General features: G+C 43.2%; 1 protein-coding gene across 5 annotated transcripts; it reads right to left on the reverse strand.

Annotated features, from left to right (window-relative positions):
* Window positions 1-1,839: 1,839 nt before the first annotated feature.
* On the reverse strand, window positions 1,840-25,920 carry ogg1.L (8-oxoguanine DNA glycosylase L homeolog). Of its 5 annotated transcripts, none has more exons than XM_041590880.1 (9): window positions 25,470-25,920; window positions 19,373-19,494; window positions 18,652-19,046; window positions 17,324-17,503; window positions 16,041-16,219; window positions 13,338-13,485; window positions 11,829-11,878; window positions 9,614-9,721; window positions 1,840-2,513 (listed from the first exon to the last, which is right to left on the reverse strand). In XM_041590880.1, the coding sequence occupies exons 1-8, from the start codon at window positions 25,584-25,586 to the stop codon at window positions 9,614-9,616; spliced, it is 1,299 nt and encodes a 432-aa protein (XP_041446814.1). In that variant the 5' UTR covers window positions 25,587-25,920; the 3' UTR covers window positions 1,840-2,513. The 5 variants fall into 5 exon arrangements, with proteins under 5 accessions (XP_041446814.1, XP_041446815.1, XP_041446816.1 ...); XM_041590881.1 differs by having other exon boundaries at window positions 1,841-2,369; XM_041590882.1 differs by lacking the exon at window positions 1,840-2,513 and adding an exon at window positions 2,525-2,689.
* Window positions 25,921-26,892: the final 972 nt, after the last annotated feature.

Genomic DNA, 26,892 nt, shown 5'->3' on the forward strand with positions numbered 1-26,892 from the left:
AACAGTTTAGATAAGGAGAAATATTTTCAAACTTTCATAACCTGCCAAATTTTGTAAAATTAACATGGTAATTAGGGGGTGTGGCCAGCGAAAGAGTGTGCTGCGCTACGTGCGAAAAAATTTTTTGTCCCTCTTTTTACTTCCAAAATGTTGGGAGGTATGTGTGTATATATATATATATATATATATATATATATATATATATATATATATATATATATATATATATATAATTTCCTGCAGGCAGCTGCACTCGGATCCGGATTTTGTGATTGTGGGTGCTGGTTCAAATATTATGTACAAATTTCACATAGAGCCGCACACCAATTTCTTCTTCATATGAAGAAGAAATTGTTGTGCGGCTCTATGTGAAATTTATATATATATATATATATATATATATATATACTGTGTGGTGTTTTCCTTTATTTGTTCTAATGTCTCTTCAAGTGTTTAACAGGTGCAACAATGTAAGTAACAAGTGGCTGGCTATAATTAGCTTTGAGGTGACAGATAATGAAAGAGTTGCTGTTTGTTCCTTAAAGTGGTTATTTGCCAAACAATTGCTGACAAGAATGTCCCATTTGCCTGTGACTTACATTCATAATTTGCCTTTCAAGAATCAGAGGACCCCTGCTGTGGGAATCAACAAAAGCAAAGAACTTGAAAACGAAGAAGCCTAATATTTCATGTATATATAGCATCCCTTTTAATTATGAATATCGGGCTCCACCATATATTTAAAACAGATGCTTGTCCTACCATAATAGTAGGTAGCATAGCACGAGTCTATGAACAGTAACAAAAATGCAGTGATTATAGGGCAAGGTGGGGAATAGAAATGGAAGAAAAATACTGCTTATAAATTGTGGTTGGGTACAGGTTAGGATATTAAAGGGGCACATACTTTCTAAGTGTTGTATGCATTATCCTTTACTTGACATATTCTGTAGATTATTAAAGGCAGACACACTTGGAAAGTGCCAAATTATTAGGCACCCCATATGTTTGGTATGGTTCTAGTTGCTACTTTCTACTTTGGGCTGGCATGCTGCTCCGCCATATTGTTCTGGTGTCCCAGGCAACCCAACACCCCAGTGATTGTATCATTCCCTCCTGTTTAATCAAAGGGTGTATTTTTAATTGGAGGTATGGACTTGCCTAAGCATTAGCTGTAAACATAGCTGCTAGTTAACCAAATTCTGATGAGGGTAGGTAACTACCCAGCCATAGACTCTTTCAGGTCAGAGACAGGCCTTTAAGGTATTATGTCATGATTTTTATGATGTAGTTTTTATTTCTAAATTACACTGTTTACACTGCAAATAATTCACTCTACAATATAAAATTTCATTCCTAAACCAGCAAGTGTATTTTTTTTAGTTGTAATATTGGTGTGTAGGTGCAGCTCAGGTCATTTTGCCTGGTCATGTGCTTTCAGAAAGAGCCAGCACTTTAAAATGGAACTGCTTTCTGGCAGGCTGTTGTTTTTCCTTCTCAATGTAACTGAATGTGTCGCAGTGGGACCTGGATTTTACTATTGAGTGCTGTTCTTAGATCTACCAGGCAGCTGTTATCTTGTGTTAGGGAGCTTCTATCTGGTTACCTTCCCGTTGTTCTGTTGTTAGACTGCTGGGGGGGAAAGGGAGGGGGTGATATCACTCCAACTTGCAGTAAAGCAGTAAAGAGTGACTCAAGTTTATCAGAGTACAAGTCACATGATTGGGGGCAGCTGGGAAACTGACAATATGGCTAGCCCCATGTCAGATTTCAAAATTAAATATAAAGAAATGGGTTTGATCTTTTGAGAAATAGATTTCAGTGCAGAATTCTGCTGGAGCAGCACTATTAACTGATGTAATGTGAAAAAAAAAACAAAACATTTTTTCCCATGACAGTATCCCTTTAAGAAGTCTGCAGAGACAATCATCTGCTCCAGGTAGATTATCAATTGGTAGTTGGTGTTTGACAAAAATGGTGAGAGGCCTGGTTTTTAATTATATATGGAGGCTTTACAACAGGGTGGCCAAAAGGTAGGGTGAATTGTATTTATTTATGTAGTAGTACATTTGTATGCAGTGCAATGGACAGTCAGATATAAAATAATGGGGAGGAGAAAACAAGTGCACAAATTAGGAGTGGATGGTGATGTTTCCATCAGTGATGTGCGGGTTGACCCGAAACATGCAGTGACCCCACGGGTTGACCACCGGTTGGGCAAGTTTGGCTTGATATTTGGTCAAGGTTAGTGTTGAGTGCTGGTCAGACTGGGAAAGTACATTCCTCCACTGCTCCTGAAGATTTTGTGTCTTGCAACCAGAGAAGTAGCGTATGAGTGACAATATGTGGGTACGGCTTGAGTGCAGGTCCTACAATGGCAACATTTTGCAGGTTAGGGTCGGGTGCAGGTTAAGGTTTTGCAGGTTAGGGTGCGGTTTGAGATTTTCCTCACCCGCACATCACTAGTTCCTGTAGATCTTGAGCTGTGACCAATAGACCACAGAAGTCCATCACTGTAGACAAAAAACTCCACTAGATTAGATAAGTCATTTAACCATAGTTCCAAGAATATCTGGAACAGCAAATAAGTTACAGTGTCGGACTGGGGACTTGTTGTAGTGCAGCATTGAGCACCACTGCTGACCAAATAATATTGAGCTGGTGACCAATAGATCACAGAAGTCCATCACTGTAGACAAAAAAAGGAGATTTTTAGTAGAACTTACCGTTAAATCTGTTTCTCTCTAGGCACTTGGGGGACACAGGAACCACGGGGTTAAGCTCCTCCCTCCAGGAGGCAGGACACATACTAAACAAAACAAAAGACTGGACTCCTCCTTCTCCCTCTATATCCTCTCCTGCTTAACTCCCCCATATCAGTTTCAATAACAAGCCCATAACAAGGACTATATGAAATAAACAAACTAGAAACAAGAATCAGGGGAACAGTTTCCCCTGTAAACCCTCAAATCGGGGTACGTTTCGGGGAGGGTGTTCCTGTGTCCCCCAAGTGCCTAGAGAGAAAGAGATTTAACGGTAAGTTCTACTAAAAATCTCCTTTTCTCTTAAGGCCTTGGGGGACACAGGAACCACGGGGACTTATCAAAGCAGTCCCATAATCCCATATTGAGGGAGGGAAGAAACGAAGACCAGTGCCTGTGTTAGTCTGAATCTATGACTGATTGCAGGACTTTTCTGCCAAAGCTAGCTTCGGCAGATGAAAATGTATCGAAATGATAAAATTTTGTAAAGGTGTGCACGGAGGACCATGTAGCAGCTCTGCACAGCTGGTCAGCAGAAGCATCATTCCTCCATGCCCATGAAGTGCTTAGGGCCCTAGTCGAATGGGCTCTGACTCTTTTCGGGGGACTCCTGTGGGCAACCAAGTATGCCTGACTGATCGTCTCTCTGATCCATCGCGAAATTGTCACCTTGGACGCCGCTGTCCCCATCCTGGGCCCTGAGGGAATCACAAACAAGGAATCTGACTTCCAAATTGAAGCCGTTCTCTCTATGTATGTTGACAGTGCCCTGACAACGTCCAGCGAATGAAGACGAGTCTCCTTTTCATTTTTCGGATTCGGATAGAACGAAGGTACTACAATTGGCTGATTCACATGAAAACTCGATACCAACTTGGGAAGGAAGGAGGGTCTAGTCCGGTGAAACACTAAGAACGGCGAGGCCATGGAAAGTGCCCCTAACTCAGAGGCCCTTCTGGCCGAGGCAATGGCCACCAAAAACACTACCTTCCAGGTCAAGGAAGGTAAATCCACCGTCCGCAGAGGTTCGAATGGTAAATCCTGAAGAGATTTTAATACTAGGTTGAGATCCCACACTGGTGCCGGCTGTTTAAAAGGTGGGGCTATATGGGCCACACCCTGGAAAAAAGTTTGAATGTCCTCCTTTAAGGCCAGCCGGTCCTGAAAGAGAACTGACAGGGCTGAAACTTGCACCTTTAGAGATGATAGTTTCAAACCCCCTTTGAGACCCTTCTGCAGGAACAGAAGCACCCGCGATAAATCAAGCTCATTGAATGGTACTCCTCTGGTTTCACACCATGCTGCGTATGCCTTCCACACTCTGTAGTAGGCCCTGGCTGACGATGTCTTTCTTGCCTTGATCATTGTGTTAATCACAGAGTCAGCAAAACCCTTTTCTCTCAGGATGGCGGTCTCAACAGCCATGCCGTCAAAGTCAGAAGACCTGGATTGTGATGTAGTATTGGACCCTGCTGAAGTAAGTCCGGACGTCGCGGAAGATGGAACCAGTTTCCTGCGGATAGGGATATGAGGTCCGTGAGCCAGGCTCTTCGGGGCCAATATGGAGCCACGACTACTAGACTCAGTCTCTCGTGCCGAAATTTCCTGATTACCCGTGGTATCATGGGCAAGGGAGGGAAGATGTACGCTAATCGGAACTGCCATGGCATAGTCATCGCATCCACTCCTGATGCTTGTGGGTCTCTGCTTCTGGCAAAGAACCTTGGCACCTTCTTGTTGTGTCGAGATGCCATCAGATCGACCTCCGGTTGTCCCCACCTGTGCACAATCATGTCGAACACTTCCGGAAGGAGTTCCCACTCTCCCGGATCTAGACGGTGTCGACTTAGGTAGTCGGCTTCCCAGTTTTGAATTCCCGGAATGTGGACCGCGGAAATTTCTGGAATTCGAGTCTCTGCCCAGGACAGAATCCTTTTCGCTTCTGTCCAGGCTGCGAAGCTGCGAGTTCCTCCCTGGCGATTTATATATGCGACTGCAGTCACATTGTCTGTCTGTATGCGCACTGAAAGACCTGTCAGTTGATCCTCCCAATGGCGCAATGCTAGGTAAATGGCCCGAAGCTCCAAGACATTTATTGACCGTTTGGACTCCTCTGGAGACCATCTTCCTTGGGCCGAACATTGAGCGAACCGTGCTCCCCATCCCAATAAGCTTGCGTCGGTGGTAATGACTACCCATTGAGTCTCTCCCCATCGCCGACCTCCGTCTAGATTTCGGGGGTTTGTCCACCACTGCAGAGACTGCCGTGTCAACCGATCCAGATCGATCCTCTGCATTAGCGACTCCTTCTTCCGCCAATTCCGCAGAATGCACAACTGAAGAGGACGCCAATGAAACTGTGCAAAAGGTACCGCCTCCATGGTTGATACCATATACCCCAGTACCTGCATGCAAAGCCGAACAGAGGGAGACCTGATCTGGATAAGCTGTCTGGACAGGTACTGCAACCTCTCCTGTTTCTCCCGAGGAAGTATCACTAACTGAGCATCTGTATTGAATATCAGTCCCAGAAATAACATGACCTGTTTCGGAACGAGAAAAGATTTTTTCTTGTTGATTAGCCATCCGAACTGCTCCAGAGTCTTGATGGTGATTGCCAGATGTTCCTGCGTCTCCTCTAGAGATGCTGCCCTCACCAGTATATCGTCTAAATATGGCGTAATGTATATGCCCTGCAAGCGCAGAACTGCCGTCATGGCTGCCATGATCTTGGTGAAGACCCGAGGAGCCGACGACAGGCCGAAGGGAAGGGCCACAAACTGATAATGCCGCTGGAGAAAGGCGAAACGCAGGTACTTGTGATGGCCTGGCCAAATGGGAACATGCAGATACGCATCCTTGATGTCCAAGGATGCGAGGAATTCGCCTCTGTTCAGAGATCTGATCACCGAACGGATAGTTTCCATGCGGAACCGGCGGTACCTGATGAACTTGTTGAGGCACTTTAAGTCCAAAACTGGGCGGAATGATCCATCTTTTTTGGGCACGATAAAAAGGTTCGAATAGAACCCTTGATTTAGTTGGTCCAATGGGACAGGAACTATAACCCCCGCATGTAGTAGGTCTGAAATGACCTTGAGAAAAGCTTCCCTCTTTGGATTCCTTGGGGAAACCCTTGAAAGGAAAAAACGTTCTGGGGGTCGTGACTGAAACTCGATCCTGTACCCATCTGCCACCAGTTCGCGAACCCAAGCATCTGCTACTTTGTGGTGCCACACCTCCCGGAACCATTGCAGGCGTCCCCCTACCGCCTGGTCTGGCCCCGGAGGGCCTGTCCCGTCATAGGGATGAGGACTTGTCCACTGGGGTCCTTCGCTGATTCTTGCGAGGCTGCCACCCCTGACGGTTCCTTTGCTGGAATCTACCCTTGGAACGTCCTGAGACAGGAGGTGGGGAACCTTTTGAAGAAAGAAATCCTGAGCCACGAAAAAACCTGCCCCGTCTCTGTCCTGTAGTGGAGCGGGTCCTTGGCTGGGGTAATAGCGTGCTCTTCCCCCCTGTGGCCTGGGATATCATCTTCTCTAGCTCCTCACCAAACAGACGCTTTCCTTTAAAAGCCATGGCTGTCAGAGCTTTTTTGGAGCTGAGGTCGGCTGTCCAGTGCTTAAGCCAGAGTGCTCTGCGCGCTGCCACTGCCGTGGCCGACGTTCTGGCTGTTGTGTGAAGAGAGTCTAGAAGAGCATCTCCCAGGAAGGCATTCGCGTCCAGAATCTGGGATGCCAGGGAGGATAATACAGATCTAGAAGAATTAACCCTTAGACCTTCCAGAATCTCCTGCGCCCAGTCAGCCATTGCCCGGCTAACCCATGTTGCAGCAATGATAGGTCTAAAAGTGGAACCTGCCGAAGTAAAGATGGAGCGGAGAAACCCCTCCAGTCGTTTGTCTGTCGGATCCTTAAAGGCTGCTGAATCTGGGACAGGGAGAGCTGTGTTCTTTGAAAGACGTGACACTGGAGCGTCAACCGCCGGCGGCACCCCCCATTTGTCAGTGAGATCTTTCGCAAAGGGGTAAGAGCGAGAAAACCTGCGAGAAGGTTGAAACTTTTTCTCTGGATTATCCCACTCCTGTTGGATAACCCCCCCCAGCTGCTCATGAAAAGGGAACTCTGCATTTTGTTTGCGCTGGCGTTTAAAGGGACCCTTGGAACCCGATCCTGGGCCCGACACCTCCTCTAGCTTTAAGGCATGCTTAATGGCCCAAATAATTCCCTCTACATCATGGGGGACTTTCAGTAGGAGAGAGGAGAGCACTCTGACGCAGATTAACTGCTTGTGATTAATATTTATTTAAGCTGCTATACACAACATGTTTCGGGCTGTAATTGCCCTTTCTCAAGTGTAACAAACACAAAATCACTGGGGGACTTCCCTATCAGGCTCGGGAAGATCCTCAGACGAGGCTGAGGAAATCTCTCCCTCACTTAGCTCGGTATCGCTCACTTCCTCAGCCGACTCCCCAGATGATGCTGACAGGATAGTCTTTCTTTTACTAGCCGACTTCCTGCTCCTAGAGTGGGGCTGCACCGACAGGTGCTTAACAAACCTGTCCAGGGAGGCAGATAGATTATCGATTCCCTGCAGGTTAGCCAGTGACTGGGACAATTGAAGCGCCCAAGGAGGAGGGCTATCCCCCCCTAGTATTGGGCAGGGATGCTGTAGCCCCCACAGAATCCCCAGCATTTGTCAGAGTAGGGGTAATGCTCCCAAGACCTGTATGGTCTGATTGTACAGGAGGGACTGATGGTTCCTCTGTAGCTGAGCAGGCTGCGCACACTGGGTTCTCCTGACCCTTCGAAAATTTTGCAGAGCATAAAGAGCATGCCAAATATGTCACCGAGGCAGAGGCCTTCGCTCTCCCTCCCCTGGGAAACATGCTCCCCTTCAGTCTTGCCCAGCCTAAGCCGCCCTCCACCCACCGTACCTGCACCGGGAGAGGGAACACAGAGAGAGAGAGAGAAGAGAATCCAGGCTCCGTCCCGCGCGTCCCGCGAAAAGGTTTCCAGCGCTATCCACCGAGGCTGATATTCCCCTGCCGACGCTGACGTCATCCACACGCGCCAGCGTAACCCGGAAGTGGAACCTACGGGGAAAGAGCGCCGATCGACGAAACGATCAGGACCGCCGCCCGACTTCCTCTCCCCCTCCCTCCACGCCCCCCCCAGCAGGCAGGCAGACGGGACACTAAGCTAAGCGTGAGTCAAGAAAGGGGGGAGGAGGTGCGCTTGTCAACCAGCTGGCCTACTTACCCCCGGAGGGTCTTCTGGGACTCCCCCTCCTGAGCCTCTCTGTCTGGCCATCACCTGCTCCACTGAGGCGTGGAACAGGTACGTGATGGGTGGTCTGCTCCCATGAGTCTTACCGACCCCAGCAGAGGTATCCCGCGGAGGGGGCTAACCTTAGAGATCAGGAGTGCCCCTGACTCTTGTCACACCCCGGGTGTCAACGCTAATCGTTGACCGTAGTATCCTTTAGTAGGACCTCCTAGAGGTCATCCTACCTCCTTGGCAGGACACTAAAAAACTGATATGGGGGAGTTAAGCAGGAGAGGATATAGAAGGAGAAGGAGGAGTCCAGTCTTTTGTTTTGTTTAGTATGTGTCCTGCCTCCTGGAGGGAGGAGCTTAACCCCGTGGTTCCTGTGTCCCCCAAGGCCGTAAGAGAAACTCCACTAGATTATCTTTCTGAATTCCATCCCATATTTAGATTTCTAGAGAAATTCTTTTCAGTGTAATGTTTGAGGTTTTAATCTTGATGCAATACAAATCACCATGTTGCTAAAGTCTGGATACCCCTGCCTTACATCATTCCCTTTTTCCAGGGATTTTGCAGGGAAAATTTCACTGCACGTTCTCTCTAGTGGCTGAATCTATTAACTGAGGAATCAATTACCTCATCCATCCCAATCCTACACATTAATCCTCAGATCCTCACCTTAATGTGAAGCTCTCCATTCTCAGGAATATTACAGTACAAGTTCTCAGGGTCACTGGAACACTTATTTTCCCAGATATGCCAATGTTAATAAAAACACATCCTCATACCTAGGGTTGCCACCCGGCCGGTATTTTACCGTCCTAGCCGGTAAAATACCTGCCAAGGCCGGGCCGGTATTACAAATTTACCGGCAATGTAACTGCCGGTAAATTTGTAATACGATCAAAAGGAGCCCTCGGCCTGCCCCCAATGCCCTGCAACTTACCTTTTCTTTTGCCTCTTCTAGTGTCCGTGGTGTCTGTGGCGTGGCCCGCCCCTTTTGATGTCACGCCCGCTCCTTTGAAGCCCCGCCTCCAGTAGCCGGTAAATTTTTTTATAAAAGGTGGCAACCCTACTCATACCCCATAACCCACCCACTAATTGACTTTGTATTGATGTCAATGTTTAAGCTAAGGTCTCAAACTGTCAAATGTGGCACAAGGGCAATTAAAAGTAACATTGTCCTTATAAATTGTAAAAAAAGAAAAATAAATGACCATTAACAGCTATACATTGTAATACCTTGTTAGAATTCAAGATGCATGAAAGTTATTAGTTCTATTATTTAACCAAAGTGTTCCATCAACCGCAACCAAAGAGCAAAAGTCGGTATCTGTTTTGCTGAGTGGACAAGCCTTATAATAGGTGGAACGTTTATAACAGGTAATCTCACCCAGCTGAAAACCACCTTTAAACAATCATAGGTTATAATAATAGAGTATAATTCATTAATACCAACACATTTTATATAAAAAAAAATACTAAAAAACATCAATATACAATGTGTTTGTAAAAACAAGAAATGCCAATGTACAGTTCATATAACAACTGATTGAATATAAATATAATTCTTATGACCTAGGCAGAACTTGCTGTTTTTTTCTTCTGTTGATTTTTCCGGTTTCCCTTTGGTTTGATGGGATTAGTGGGATCTTGGAATTTCTTGAGCTCAGAGCAGAACAAGACCTGGAAAAAAAAATAAAGGTATGTCTGCTTTGAATAAACCTCAATCTCAGGCATCTGATTATGGTCTTGGTTTACAAGTGGTGCTCAATGCTTCACTACAACAAGTCCCGAGTCCGAAACTGTAACTTTTTCTGCTGTTCCAGATATTCTTGAAACTATGGCTAAATGACTAATACACAAATATGTTCCTATATCTGTAACCTTGTTATAAGCTTAGCTGGGTATTGACCAAAGGGTGAACCTCAAAGAGACCTTAAACTGAGAAAGTCTGGCAACCACTGAATTTTAAAGATTATAGGCCCCAGTGCAACATTTTTGGCTCATCTCAATGCTCATGTTTCTAATGATCCCCACGTTCTTAACTTCACCCCTATATTCTCCTAATGATTAACTTCTGTAGTGAAATGATTTACTCATTCAAGTACATGAGCCCTTCTCAGGCAACTTGCTTTGTATCCCCTGTAATTATACCCCTGCTGAGCACCTTTTCTCTCTGAAGAACATCAAAGCTTGCCTGAAAAGTACACAAATGTAATGATGGTTTTTGTATTTTTAAGACTTTATAAAATGCTATAAATATGGAAAATGTAATCATATGCCTAGGAAAGGAGGGACACATTCCTTGCAAATATCAGTTCCTGTCATTTCTAACTGTTCTAGATTATAGCTTTCTAAAGTATAAATGAGCAATGTGCAGACAACATGCAGCCTTCTGTCTGCGGAGAAAGAGTTCATGCATACATGTTTACCATATATAAATCTATATTAACAGGGAAGGCAAGCCAAATAATACCCTTATCCCAGTTTACTGCTGCATTAGGAACCCATAGAAAACAATCAGAATGTAAACTTAACAAGTCAGTTGTTTGAAACCATCATTAACCTGTCTATGTAGGGATGACCTTCTCTTGTGAAACAACAATACTTTGATCAAACCTTGTGGCCAAATTGGTATTTTACTGTTTCATGGTTATTTGGCCACAAGGGGCACCATTTCCTCTGAAGACAATCACTATCACAATCATTTAATTTGCAGAGGAAGAATTATAGTTCCTATCTACTAAAACTCTCAAAACATACTGTCCACAGCTGGGCCTTAAAAAACATTTGACCTAGTATCCAGTTCCCAGTTTCCCACAAACCAAGAGTTACAAGAAAGAGTCCTCAACCAACAGATACAACTCTATAGATATCTCCAACTCCGGCATGTATTTCAGGCCCAGTTTCATACTCTCTCCCCCCCAGTGGCCACAGTAGAATTAGAAGACACTCTTCATTCCCATCCCCAGTTAAACTCCTATCCAAGATCTTCAGAGGAATCTGGACACAGGCCATTCCTGGTCTTGAATATGAACAATGGGAGGAGGCCACGGACTATAACTTCCTAATATCAATAAAAGACAGGCTAATAAAATACAAATTCCGTCACCAAACTTACATAACACCCCTCCAGCTGAAGAATATGGCAGGAGACAGAACAACTCCTGTCCAAGGTGTAAATCCCCCGGTGTTAACTTATCCACATGGCCTGGTCCTGCCCCCCATACAAGAATTTTGGTCCAAAATAATAGAGACTTTAGCAAACGAACTGGACACACCACAATGAACCCAGCAGTCTGTTTGTTAGGAGAAATAGATGAGGTACTACCCACCACTGCAGCCACAATTCGGTTATGAACGCTCACATTCTATGCCAAAAAAACAGTGAGCATGTTTGCACTGGATGAGAGGAACTCTTTCCTCCTTAACCTTTTGGAGACGTCTGGTGGATAGAGCTCTCCCCCTTATAAAACTAACTTATGAGACAAGTTCGACAAAATTTGGGGGGACTGGTGTGACCGGGTCTCTTAAACTTGATGGGACCTACTTTGTAAAACGACCTATAGAATGTCAGCTGCCACAACCAACGATAAGATTCTCCTACCTGTACAAACGTGTGCTAAACTTGACACCAATTACATGTCATACATTGTATTATAATTGTATGTTTTGTGTTTGTTGTTGATAAAACCAATAAAAATTTACCTTGAAAAAAACAATTCTCAAGACATCCATCATTTCCATTTGCAAAAACAAATGTAGAAAAACGAAATAACTGGTCACTTACCGACTGCGCCCATCCGGCATAGGGTCCCCATAAATTACGGAAAAAATCACCTGTAAAAGTATAACATGTTGGAAGAATGAAATACAAAAGTATGAAGGGCATGAACTTCCAAACACAGAGTTACAATTTAACAGAACATTTAGAGAAAGCCAGGTATTTGCCTGGGCGATTGTATAACTTTAAAGGGATCCTGTCATCAGAAAACATGTTTTTTTCAAAACACATCAGTTAATAGTGCTACTCCAGCAGAATTCTGCACTGAAATCCATTTCTCAAAAGAGCAAACAGATTTTTTTATATTCAATTTTGAAATCTGACATGGGGCTAGACATTTTGTCAATTTCCCAGCTGCCTCTGGTCATGTGACTTGTGCCTGCACTTTAGGAGAGAAATGCTTTCTGGCAGGCTGCTGTTTTTCCTTCTCAATGTAACTGAATGTGTCTCAGTGGGACATGGGTTTTTACTATTGAGTACTGTTCTTAGATTTACCAGACAGTTGTTATCTTGTGTTAGGGAGCTGTTATCTGGTTACCTTCCCATTGTTCTTTTGTCTGGCTGCTGGGGGGGGGGAAGGGAGGGGGTGATATCACTCCAACTTGCAGTACAGCAGTAAAGAGTGATTGAAGTTTATCAGAGCACAAGTCACATGACCAGGGGCAGCTGGGAAATTGACAAAATGTCTAGCCCCATGTCAGATTTCAAAATTGAATATAAAAAATCTGTTTGCTCTTTTGAGAAATGGATTTCAGTGCAGAATTCTGCTGGAGCAGCACTATTAACTGATTCAAATTTTTTTTTCCCCATGACAGTATCCCTTTAACATAAATTTCTTAGGGAACTGCAGAAGGATTGTTAGGTCTTCTTTATTTCTCTTACAAATAGCACAAAAAAGGAAAGAATATTGGGCACACTTCCTCAAATCTTAAATAAAAACCACTATTTATTAACACATTAAAAAGCACAGGGGGCTGCTGTGGAATGGACGCTATGAGATTCTGGCTAAACGTATTACAGAACTAAAGGTGGTCATAGACGCAACGATAATATCGTACAAAACAAATTTTCGTACGATGTTCAGTGTGTGAATGGTGGGAGACGAGCCGACCAATATCGGCAGAAGACTTTAAAATCAGTCAGCTTGTTGATCAGTCCAGGCGGAAAATTTTGATTGGCTGCCCTTTAAGGCACCTGAACATCGGCCATTGTTAGTGCTGAATCGTCAGATACAGGTAGAATTCTATTGTTTCTATATGTATATCTGACAATTCAGCTCTACACGTGTGTATTGAAAAGAATGATCTTTCTTGGAAATATCTTATCCAGGAAAGAGCATAACTGTAACTTCTATGGCCACCTTTAGAGAATACAGTGGTCTGAAATACTATTTGAAACTCATTATTTACACTGCTACAGAAGAGTGACTTCAGAAAACAAGGCTGGGCAAAGGAAACAACATTTAACATCAGCAGTGGAGCCATAATAGTGCTGTAACCAACATTTGTCCCTTACCTGTCTCCCTGTACACTCGATCTGTCAGTGATTTGTTGCAACCACCAAGCTGGGGCACGTAGTCTCTCTTTGCAATTTGCAAAACATGGGTGTCAACTGGCACAGCTTCTGACTTATCAAGTGCCATCAGGCATACACAGTCTGCCACCTGTTTGCAGAGGAGTTAGATATTAGATTGCAAACAGGGAGCTGAGGTATTTTGGCATGTTTTTTATACATGAACTTCAGAGTCATTAGGCCTTAGTGTGGGGCGAGGTACAAAGTGATGCAAAAACATGCATGCAAATAAAGCGCTGACTGCATTCAGCAGCCCTGTATTCATGAGGGACAGGTTGGTTGGGGCCGCACGTGGGCATTCCCTTGGACACCCCACTCACAATAAATATGCCTGATGCTTACTTTAATATGCACGGGAGCATTCATATCCAAGCCCCTACTATTATCATTTTATAAACCCGTTCCCATGAACAGCGCTCACCAAATATTACTGATGGTTAGAGTGCCCATGCCCCAAACCCATTTCTTGGAAAAATTAATACAGATCATAAAAACAGGGTCACTCACTGCTCTAATTTGATGGCCAGTGTGCAGAGCCCCGAACCCACAGCATTCCGATTAGAAGAAAAGAGGTTCCGCCTGAATATTGGGAAGGGGTTTTTTACAGTGAGAGCTGTGAAGATGTGGAATTCTCTCCCTGAATCAGTGGTACAGGCTGATACATTAGATAGGTATAAGAAGGGGTTGGGTGGTGTTTAACAAGTGAGGGAATACAGGGATATGGGAGATAGCTCATAGTACAAGTTGATCCAGGGACTGGTCCCATTGCCATTTTGGAGTCAGGAAGGAATTTTTTCCCCCTCTGAGGCAAATTGGAGAGGCTTCAGATGAGTTTTTTGCCTTCCTCTGGATCAACTGGCAGATAGGTAGTTAATAAAAAGAAAAAAAAAAGGTTGAACTCGATGGACATGTGTCTTTTTTCAACCTTACTTACTATGTTACTATGTTACTATGTATGACCGACAGACACCTTCAAAAGAGCAGGCACTCCATAGACCAGGGATAGCAATAAAACCGGCAACTTTTATAACGCATATTAAAAATCTGACATGTTGTGTGTATATAAAGAGAAAAAAATCCCAGTGTAAAACCTATGAGTTTATTATCTCACCAATAATACGTGGGGTCCGGGTGCTCATGCCCCAGACCTACAGCTCGAGGTGGAAGTATCCAACCAAAGAAGCGGAACGGCAGGCACTTACAGATCCCACAAACAGGCTTGTAAAAAACGGAAAACCTTATTTTAGAGCAAAAATGAATCAATACATAGACTTAACGCATTTCGTGCCCTCCAGCACTTAAAGGGCACCTATCACAGCCAAAATCAAACACATATTAACAATCTGACCAGCACAACATAAACACATTTAATCAAACTACATATATAGTTTTTTGGAAAAGGTTTTAAAAAAATCCCTTACTTTGTCAAATGGGTTCGCTGAGGGAGGCCATACTGTGACTATAACAGAGACTATAACATGCAAATTTCAGGAGCATGCTCAGATTGTAACACTGCTTTGAGTATTCTACCCAGAATGCCTTGTTTAAGTAAACTCCTCCACTAGAAGTATCAGGAGATTTCCCTATCTTGTCCCCTGCTGGTAAAGTCATTATGCAAATGAAGGGCACACAGTAACTTCCAGCAGGTGGCAGCACTACTGAACAGCAGCTAAAGGTGGCCATACACGGATAGATCCGCTCGTTTGGCGATGTCGCCAAACGAGCGGATCTCCCTCCGATATGCCCACCTTGAGGTGGGCAATATCGGGCTGATCCGATCGTGGGCCCTAGGGCCCAACGATCGGATCCTAGCGTTCGCCAAACGGGCGGTCGGATCGCGGGACCGCATCAACGAACAGATGCGGCCGCGATCCGACGGGATTTTTAATCCCATCCGATCGAGATCTGGCCGACTTTCGGCCAGATCTCGATCGGGGAAGCCCGTCGGGGGCCCCCATACACGGGCCAATAAGCTGCCGACTCGGTCTGTCGGCAGCTTTTATCGGCCCGTGTATGGCCACCTTAACACACAGGTTTGGCTGATTTGAAAATAGCTTAGAAGGGTTGATAAGCAAGCAAGGAATTTCAACTGAGCATGTGTGAGATTTCAGAGCTACAGTTGGCTGGGAAGATATAGGTAGGAGGAGCCAGTGAAATCCAAGATGGCTGCCTCAGCTAGAACTGCAGGGGAGATAGGGGAGATCTTGCAGTAGGAATAGTGAGCTGATGATTTACACTATACAAACAATTCTACTGGTTTTAAAACTCAGATTTCTTGAACTTTAGTGTATTTACTTAGTAAATGATTTTAGTTATGAGTGGTGCCCTTTAATCATAGGCTTTAACAAGCCTATGAGTAAGTGTTGGATGGTACGAAATGTGAAATAAACGTTGTCGGCTCTATCGCTACCCCTGGTGTGTGGAGTGTGTGCTCTTTTGAAGCTGTCTGTCATTCAAATCCCCTTGGATACCCCCAAGCTTATGCACAGTAGGTGTTAAGTACAATGTTGCATTGTGCCCAAGCTGTGCAAATGCCTTAGGCCCCCTAAACTTGCGTTTGTGGGATCTGTACATCATGAGGCCCAAGGAGTCCATAGTACATAGTCCCATCTGTAAATTCAAAACAGGATTTAATGAAGAACTCACCTTAGCTCCCACCCCTGGCAGGGAGCACAGTGCAGTCTTTGCTTCTTCATAGGGTACAAGACGCAAGCTCTCCAACCAATCAGGGCCATGTTTAGATAGGATGGTTCTTGCACTTTCACTGACAAACTTGGCTCTGTACCCAAAGCCCAGATCCCTCAACTTGGCTTCTGTGCCATTTGCTACAAGATATAAACCAATGGCACTTTATAGTCTCAGAAAAGTTTTTGTGGTAGTGGGGGCATTGTTGAAGTCTCTACATTAGATACTGACCAAGGCATCAACTTGAAGGCAATTGAGACATCACCAATACATTTTCACTAGGGATGCACCGAATCCAGGATTCGGTTTGGGATTTGACTAGGATTCGGCCGAATCCTTCTGCCCGGCCGAATCCGAATTTGTATATGCAAACTAGGGGCAGGGAGGGAAATCGCGTGACTTTTTGTCACAAAACAAGGAAGTAAAAAAGGTTTCCCCTTCCCACCCCTAATTTGCATATGCAAATTAGGATTTGGATTCGGTTCGGTATTCGGCCGAATCTTTCACGAAGGATTCAGGGGTTCGGCCGAATCCAAACTAGTGGATTCGGTGTATCCCTAATTTTCACAGCTATGCATTCACAAATTGCCAGCAACCAGACAGCCTATAGTACTAGACTAGATAGTTGGGTTGATATTTTTGGCCACTGTATGTCCATAATAGTGGTGTATGAAACTCTGGTATGACACTGAAGAATGTGAAAGCTCTATCAATATTCTTTCAGAACATTAAAATGTTTTTTCAACTAATTTTCTTTCATTGTCTTCAAACTGAAATATGAATAAATATATGAGAATATATTGACATATAATATGTCTGAGCGGTTCAATCCTGTGCCTATCCAGCTGTTCTTCATCTGTAAATGCCACTGAAGGATGCTGGCAAACGGAGCAGGTCAGAGGCATCAAAAAGTAATGTTTTAATTGTCTCCAAGTGTAGACCAAGTGCCTTGGTCAATATCTTCTGGTGCTCCATATTGACTGCAGCCTCGAAGTTTGTATATGCAGGAGTGGCATTGTATTATGGACAAAACAAAGATTTCAGTTGCAGGTTAATTCAAATTAATATCGTACATAGGACCAATTAAACTGCAATCCTCCTATACATTTTGATTTCTAATATTTGGGCAACCTAATAACTTAGGTTGGAAAAGGTCTTACAAACTCTGCTCTGGTTAAGCCCCTCCACCATTAATGGCATCCCTAGTCTTCAAAACTGAAGAAAGGACCGTGTATAGTAATTACCTGCCAGTTTCTCTAAAGTGGGGAAGGTGTGGTAAACTTCAGAGTCCAATTGGCACAAACGCTGTCCCAGAGAGCTGCAGACTCGCTCGATCATGCCCGTGATGCGAGATATGTTGTTATTAGAGGTGCAAATAAATGAAAAGAGGCATTCTGTGGGGTCCTGACGTAAAACCCGAATACCTGGAAATATAGTCTGTAAATGAGAAAATCACCTCACGGTACTCATACACTCATGGATTCACCTCATAGTATTTTAACACCCAGGGATTCACAAACAGTACTCATACATCCAGGGATTTATGATTCTAGGGGGTACATAAACCCGGGTATTGACACACAGTAGATAGACACCCAGTGATTCACACACAGTACTCACACACCTGGTGATTCACACACCCAGAAAGTCACACACAGTATTTACACACCCAAGGATTCACACACAGCATACTCACAGATCCAGGGATTCACACACAGAGAACTCACACACCCAGGGATTCACACACAGAGTACTCACACACCCAAGGATTCACACACAGAGTACTCACACACCCAGGGATTCAAACACAGAGAACTCACACACCCAAGGATTCACACACAGAGAACTCACACACCCAGGGATTCACACACAGAGTAATAACACACCCAGGGATTCACACACAAAGTAATAACACACAGGGATTCACACACAGAGTACTCACACACTCAAGGATTCACACACAGCGTACTCACACACCCAAGGATTCACACACAGAGTACTCACACACCCAAGGATTCACACACAGAGTACTCACACACCCAGGGATTCACACACCGAGTACTCACACACTCAAGGATTCACACACAGAGTACTCACACACAGAGTACTCACACACCCAGGGATTCACACACAGAGTCCTCACACACTCAAGGATTCACACACCGAGAACTCACACACCCAAGGATTCACACACCGAGTACTAACGCACCCAGGGATTAACACACAGAGTACTAACACACCCAGGGATTCACACACAGAGTAATCACACACAGAGTAATCACACACCCAGGGATTCACACACAGAGTTCTCACACACCCAGGGATTCACACACAGAGAACTCACACACCCAGGGATTCACACACACACACAGAGTACTCACACGTCCATGTGTTTTATTCCCTTAGACGACAAACTGGACATTTGTTCAGAGGGGGCTTATTTTTCCTTCTTTTTTATGAAGTAGAATAATCTAGGTAGGTTGAGTGAAGCTTTGAATTTGATAGAGATAGTGTCAACCTCAACTAACTATCATATGCAGACTTGTTAAGAATACAACACTGTCATTGTTACCTGGAAAATCCTGTGCGACTCTCTGAAAGTTCGGGTCTGATCTCTCCCATTGCTGGTAGAGTGTCCTCAGACTGACATTAAGTTGGAAGTAGTCTTCCAGCACCTCTTGGTCTTTCTTGCAATCTACATCTTCCTGAAGGCGTGGAACATCTCCAGTTACCCCCACATCTTCTGGGAATATTTCCTCCTTTTTTACCTTCTTTGACAAGGTACATGGCACAGTGTTATTTTTCCTTTTATTTTGCTCTGTAGTGACCTTCAACCCATCACAAACCTTTTCAGGACTCTGGTCTTTTGTATACACTGTGTACCAGATATGCTCATCTGTCTGCGTCATAGTCCACACACGCCCTTTTAACACTCCAGTCCAGTAGCCTGGGCTACACTCCTTCCACCTGGGGATTCAAAGGAAAGTTATAGTAATTGAATCTTCAATGAGTTGATTGACTCATTGAGTGACTGGTTTCTCTTTGCTTACATTTCAGTTGTTCTTGCAGTTCTTTGCTGGAACTACATGAACACTGTGCCATCCCCTGAGGAACAGATAAGCACTTAAGAAATCACATGCATTGGATTGCATCCTATGTCATGTGACACTACAACAGATACAAAAATGTGAGTGGGAACTTCATTGTACAACTTCCTTGGTCAAGATCAGCAATGTCATGCATCTAAAGTTCTGTCAGTTAATGAGACAGCATATGTATGAAATCTCACTCACCGGAATGTCTGTCCGCAAGCCAGCATGTAGTCCAGTCGAAGTTCAGAACGCTGGCATGGAATGGAACGCCAAAAAGCTGGGGAGGTTGTGATTGACGTGAGGTGATGCATTCTGCAACAAAACTGTACAAAAAAACATCAGTTTAATATATGGATGATACAGAATATAAATAACACACACACATTATATATATATATATATATATATATATATATATATATATATATATATATATATATATATATATATATATATATATATATATATATATATAGCTTTGCAAAATAGTGGCTTTCACTGGGTCTTTTTAGTGCAAATAAAAAGGTTTTTATTGAATAAAAACCTTTTATTTGCACTAAAAAGACCCTTTGAGTGCCGCTATTTTGCAAGCTTTATCTACTCTCATTGCTGAGCACCCAGGTACTGCCTTTGTCTACGGAGTGCACCTTTGGACTTGGATTTGGATATATATATATATATATATATATATATATATATATATATATATATATATATATATATATAGATAGAATAGTTAAGAGCACTCACGGGTATTGTGAAAAAAGGCTTTTATTGGAGTATTACAATCTACCCCACATTGTAATACTCCAATAAAAGCCTTTTTTCACAATACCCGTGAGTGCTCTTAACTATTCTATATGCTTTCTCTTGAAGAAGCACCCGGGATCTGATTAATCGATGGTGAGTGCCGGTTCAACAATATGACTATATATATATATATATATATATATATATATATATATATATATATAAATAGTAATGTCACTTTGCATCATTTGCCTCAATGAAACTTGTGTTTTATATAAAAAAAATTACCTTAAAGGGCACCAATCATGATCAAAATCATTTACTAAGTAAATACACTATGTGAAAGTTCAAGAAATCCGATTTTTAAAACACTTAGAATTGTTTGTATAATGTAAATGATCAGCTCACTATTCCTTCTGCAAGATCTCCCCTATCTCCCCTGCAGTTCTAGCTATGGCAGCCATCTTGGATTTCACTGGCTCCTCCTACCTATATCTTCCCAGCCAACTCTAGCTCTGAAATCTCGCACATGCTCAGTTGAAATTCCTTGTTGCTTATCAACCCTTCTAAGCTATTTTCAAATCAGCCAAACCTGTGTGTTAGCTGCTGTTCAGTAGTGCTGCCACCTGCTGGAAGTTACTGTGTGCCCTTCATTTACATAATGACTTTACCAGCAGGGGACAAGATAGGGAAATCTCCTGATACTTCTAGTGGAGGAGTTTACTAAAACAAGGCATTCTGGGTAGAATACTCAAAGCAGTGTTACAATCTGAGCATGCTCCTGAAATTTGCATATTAGAGTCTCTGTTATAGTCACAGTATGGCCTCCCTCAGTGAAAGAACCCATTTGACAAAGTAAGGGATTTTTTTTTAAAACCTGCAGTTTTTTCAAAAAACTATATATGTAGTTTGATTAAACGTGTTTAGCTTGTACTGGTCAGATTGTTAATATGTGTTTGATTTTGGCTGTGATAGGTGCCCTTTAACTAGATATATTGGGTGAATGGCTGATACAGAAAAGTCTGTGTGCTTCTTAAATGAATGTAAAATCAATGAGGGTGCTATTCTAAGCACGTTTGTAATATACATTCATTATTTATTTATCTTTAAATCCAAGATACATGTACTGTTAACATTAATAACTCTTGTTACAACAGCACCACCTGCTGGTCATTTTCTGACCAGTCTGACCACCAAGTCAAGGAACTCTGATGAAGTGCCAATAGAAAGGGCACGAAACGCGTTAGTTCGTACCACTTACCCACTGCCTGTTATCACTTATGGAATTTGAATAAAGCCGTTTTTTCAAAGAATAAGTGTAGTGAATCTTGAAGTGGATGGGCCAGCGCTGAACAGCGATACACAGGAATTGCCTTACAGATGCCGGCTTGGAGTTGCCGGAGTATCGCGAGAGCTGCGGCCAACACGCTACAGGAAAGGGTGAGCTCCGTTTAACTTTCACTACCCGTGTTTTGCATTAAGTCAAGGAAGTTGTCAGGAGAAAGAGGCCTGGTCTGATGTTCTTCTGGTTAGGAAAGATTTCCTAATTCTAATTTTTTTCCTAACCAGAATAACATCAGACCAGGCTTCTTCTTTTTTCTCCTGACAACTTCCTTGACTACTTGGTGGTAGGAGAAAATGACCAGCAGGTGGCGCTGTTGTAGCAAAATTAATTCATATAACAGGACATGTATCCCTTAATATCTTGGAATGAAAAGATAAATAATAATGCACATTGCAAAAGTTCTTAGAATAGTACCCTCATCAATTTACATTCACATTTTTAAAGGTTTACTTATCCTTTAATAGCTCAGCGGGTCCTAAAAAATACTCCCCTTGAACCTAAAAAGTTTGGAAATCACTGGTACATGGTGGAGGTGGTGCAGATTTGTAAAGGGCTCCAGAGAGCCCTTTTGAAAGCAACTTCAAAATATATATTGGTAAAACAGGTCCACTTCTGTAAGTTTTGGTGGGCCCTAAAACAAATTTTCTGTAGGGACCAGTATCATCTTCAACATAGTTACTCCACTTTGAATCTCTGCTTTAAAAGTTCCACGGTCTGTAAAGAAGTTCTTGGCAGACAGCTTGGGGCCCTGATACCTTCATGGAACCCATCATTCAAGCAGTATATAATTCAATATACAGAACAATATGATTGTGGGGTAGATGATAATGGCTATCCCTAAAAAACTAAGCAACATAATGGTACCAATGCCAGGTTCATTTAGTAGCACAGCACATATGTTAGACCAAATGTCAAAATAGTCAAATAATCTCTTTTATCTATGATGTGGGGTCTCCAGCTGTGTGTATCCAAGTGATGCCACAATTATCTCTGCTGCAATGTTTCAGATGAGAAGTTTCAAAGGTTGATTAAAACATATCTTTAACCGAGCAAGGGCCTTTTAAATGTTTACACATCAAAGCAAAGGAGCCCATCATAAAATATATATTAATGACTATTCATGACTTGAACTCTGCAGCCCCCAACCACGGATTCTGCATGGTGTCTGATTTTCTTTTGGTTGGGAAAAAAAAAATTAGAAATCGTTTGCAAATCTTTCCTAACCAGAAGAACATCAGACCAGGCCTCTTTCTTTCTCCTGACAACTTCCTTGACTACTTGCTGGTCAGAATGGTCGGAAAATGACCAGCAGGTGGTGCTGTTGTAAGAAAGTTCATTCATGGTAACAGTACATGTACTGTATGTTATCATGAGTCATATGAAAAAGTTTGGGAACCCCTCTTAGCCTGCATAATAATTTACTCCACTTTTAACAAAAAAGATAACAGTGGTATGTCTTTCATTCCCCAGGAACATCTGAGTACTGATGTGTTTTCTGAACAAAGATTTTTAGTGTACAAAAATGTGGGTACCCTTGTAATTTTGCTAATCTGAATGCATGTAACTGCTCAATACTGATTACTGGCAACACAAAATTGGTTGGATTGGCTCGTTAAGTCTTGAACTTCATAGGCTGGTGTGTCCAATCATGAGAAAAGGTATTTAAGGGGGCCAATTGCAAGTTGTGCTTCTGTTTGACTCTCCTCTGAAGAGTGACAGCATGGGATCCTCAAAGCAACTCTTAAAAGATCTGAAAACAAAGATTATTCAGTATCATGGTTTAGGGGAAGGCTACAAAAAGCTATCTCTGAGGTTTAAACTGTCAGTTTCAACTGTAAGGAATGTAATCAGGAAATCGAAGGCCACAGGCACAGTTGCTGTAAAACCCAGGTGTGGCAGGCCAAGAAAAATACAGGAACGGCATATGCGGAGGTTTGTGAGAATGGTTACAGACAACCCAAAGATCACCTCCAAAGACCTGCAAGAACATCTTGCTGCAGATGGTGTATCTGTACATCGTTCTACAATTCAACGTAATTTGCACAAAGAACATCTGTATGGCAGGGGGATGAGAAAGAAGCCCTTTCTGCACTCACGCCACAAACAGAGTTGCTCCATCATGCTGTGGGGCTGTGTGACATGTTCAGGGACTGGGGCCCTTGTTAAAGTCGAGGGTCAGATGAATTCAAGCCAATATCAACAAATTCTTCAGGATAATGTTCAAGCATCAGTCACAAAGTTGAAGTTACGCAGGGGTTGGATATTCCAACAAGACAATGACCCTAAACACACTTGGAAATCTACAAAGACATTTATGCAGAGGGAGAAGTACAATATTCTGGAATGGCCGTCACAGTCCCCCGACCTGAATATCATGGAAAATCTATGGGATGATTTGAAGTAGACTGTCCATGCTCGTCAGCCATCAAATTTAACTAAACTGGAGAGATTTTGTATGGACGAATGGTCAAAAATACCACCATCCAGAATCCAGACACTCATCAAAGGCTATAGTGAAAAGATGAAAAACTGCTCATTATGCGCATGCGACTGACACAACATGGCTGCTCCCTCCCGGTGCGGATAGCGTATCGCTGGCTGGGGGCATTTCTTAAAAAAAAAAAAAAGACTACTGTTATCCCCAACTGGAATGCGGGTTCTATTAGCCTGCACGTTTGGTTGCGGAGAACATTTTTACCCAACAGGTGCCCTTTAAAGGGCAATTCACCTTCATTAGCAAAACTGTAATAACTGGGGAAAAAAAACTACAGAAATATGTTCAAACTTTCATAACCTGCCAAATTTTGGAAAATGAACATGGTAATTAGGGGGTGTGGTCACAAAATGGGCGTGGTCACAAAATGTACACACTATGCAGCAAATTTTTCTGTCCCTCTTTATCTTTTCAAAATGTTGGGAGGTATGCTTTTATTTCATTAGCTAAAAACAGGTTTTGGCAGGGTTTCCATTAAAATGGGCCACATTTAGAGCTATTGCCCATACCTCCCAACTGTCCCTATTTCGGAGGGACAGTCCCTCTTTTGACAGCTCAACCTGCAGTCCCTGGTTTGAACTGGAAAGTCCCTCTTTTCTCTGCACTGAACAGCCAGAAAAAGAAACAACGTTTCTCACTTAATTGGCTTTTAGCAGAGAGCACAGAACAGCTATCAGCATACCTCCCAACTGTCCCTTTTTCGGAGGGACAGTCCCTCTTTTGACAGCTCAACCCGCAGTCCCTCATTTGTACTGGAAAGTCCCTATTTTCTCTGCACTGAACAGACAGAAAAAAGAAACAAAGTTTCTAACTTAATTGACATTTAGCAGAGTACAGAACAGCTAACAGGTGCAAATAAGATACTTTGTAACAATTTTGAGACAAAAAAACAGTTTAGATAAGGAGAAATATTTTCAAACTTTCATAACCTGCCAAATTTTGTAAAATGAACGTGGTAATTAGGGGGTGTGGCCACAGAAAGGGGTGTGGTGAAAATTTTTTGCCGCGCTACGTGTGAAAAAAATTTTTGTCCCTCTTTTTACTTCCAAAATGTTAGGAGGTATGTATCAGGTGCAAAAAAGATACTTTGTAACAATTTTGAGACACAAAAACAGTTTAGATAATATAGAAAAATATTTTCAAACTTTCATAACCTGCCAAATTTTGTAAAATGAACATGGTAATTAGGGGGTGTGACCACAGAAAGGGGCGTGGTGAAAAGAAATTTGCTGTTCTACGTGCGAAAACATTTTTTGTCCCTCTTTTTACTTCCAAAATGTTGGGAGGTATGTTGCCTTGTATAACAATAATTATAATAATTCTCTCTCCATGCACTCAGCCACAACATTATTCACACTGGAGCAAGGGCTAAATAATTACAAGACAAGAGTAAAGTTCCCACAACCCAAATATGAATTCACAAGAAGCCAACACAAAATGTCAACTAATTCAGTCATAACGCCTCTGCGTCATCACGTTTATAGCTTTGCATATCGGGGGTTGTAGTTTTTGTTCATTAGTCGTGCACGTCATTGAAAGACATCTGAACTACATATCCCAGAACCCCCGGGTAAATGACGCAACGTGCATTCCCCAATCAACTCATCGATGCAGAGCGGAACAACAAGGATCTTGGCGGAAACAATACGATTTTAAATTCTCAAATAAACCCGCCTCTTGTGCAGTCTCTCCGCCCGCCCGCCTTTTACCGTTATGTCGCACAGGTCTCTCACGGACATGCAAAGTACAGAACACGGCCCTGTTGTATCAGTATCAGGAAGTTGTCGACTGCGCATTCGTAGTCTTGCGCTCTTCTCTCTGCGCATGCGCTACGGATAGATTCTACAGTATTGGGCTCTGTTTCCAGTTGCTGAGGAACTAGGTAACTTAGCAACGCTTAGGCTAAGGGCACACGTAAAGATTCAGGGAGATTTAGTCGCCAGGTGACAATTTGCATCTTCTTCGGACTACTAATCCTAGATTCTAACCAGCAGGAAGGCTTTTCAGGGAGATTATTCGTCCGAAGAAGAGCGATTTGTCCCTGGGCGACTAAATCTCCCCAAATCTTAGCATGTGCCCTTAGTAAATCACATAGGACCAGGGTCGCTATTAGTAATCATGGGGCCCCGTCCACACTGGCTCCCAAGCCCCACCCCAAACCCCGCCCACTCCACATCACAGTTGAAAGACCACACAGACATCAGCGCTAAAAAAGTAACCCCCCCGACACACACATTATAAAAAGCTATTGATGGCCAGGGACCCCTTATAAGTCAAAAAAAAAAAAAACATTGGCGCCAGGTCCTACCTCACAAGTTAAAAAAAAGTGGGGCCCAAAAAAATATCTTTTTAAAACAACATTGGTGCCAGGGCCCCCCTTACAAGTTAAAAAAATTGGGTGGCAGGGGCCTATAGATTATTAAAATAATACATTGGTGGCCAGTGGATTAAAAAAAGCCCCAAAAAACACACATTGGTGTAGAATTGAACTCGCCGTTTCAGCACTTCCAACTTCGCCTCCTTTCGTGACTTTGGGTCCTTCGGCTTTTCGGGACTTCGGCTGTTCGGGACTTCGAAAATCGCCACAGGCTTCGGCGCTCGCAAGGGGGGACAGCTCTTTCAAAACTGCAGGCCTGGGACACTTGTACCCCCTGATGGCAGCCCTGCATAGGACAATGTAGAATTTTTGCACTCACAGATACAGACATCGGCCAAAACGAACATGTCTGATAATTGAATGTGAATTCTAGGGTTATTTTTTACAAGAAAAGCTTATTGTGAGGCAAACACGAAAGAAGATGTTTTCCAGGGTGGTCAAAGTTAGCCATACACGGGTAGATTTAAGCTGCCGATATGGGTCCTTTAGACTAATTAGCAGCTTATCTGCTTGTGTGTGGGGTGTTCCAATAGGCCTCTCTGATTGATATCTGGCCAAAAATCTGTGAGACATCGTTTGGGCAGGTTTGATTTTCCCTTGCGATTGAGGACATTGGCTAGTTGATGAGGTCCTCGTCCCGTTGGCAACCGAATAAGCCCGATATCACCCTGCCTTTGGTGGGCATATTTGGGAAAGATCCTCTCGTTTGGCAACCTCGCCACCATCTTATAGTGTATGGCCACCTTTAGGTGTGT

Source organism: Xenopus laevis, chromosome 4L, assembly GCF_017654675.1.
Source record: "Xenopus laevis strain J_2021 chromosome 4L, Xenopus_laevis_v10.1, whole genome shotgun sequence".
NCBI lineage: Eukaryota > Metazoa > Chordata > Amphibia > Anura > Pipidae > Xenopus > Xenopus laevis.

Coding starts and splice junctions, on each gene's coding strand:
- ogg1.L (XM_041590880.1), bottom strand. CDS start 25,586: ATGCGCAGAGAGAAGAGCGCAAGACTACGAATGCGCAGTCGACAACTT. Junction 19,047..19,372: donor GCTTGCGGACAGACATTCCG/GTGAGTGAGATT, acceptor TTGAATCCCCAG/GTGGAAGGAGTGTAGCCCAG. Junction 17,504..18,651: donor AGTCGCACAGGATTTTCCAG/GTAACAATGACA, acceptor CTATATTTCCAG/GTATTCGGGTTTTACGTCAG.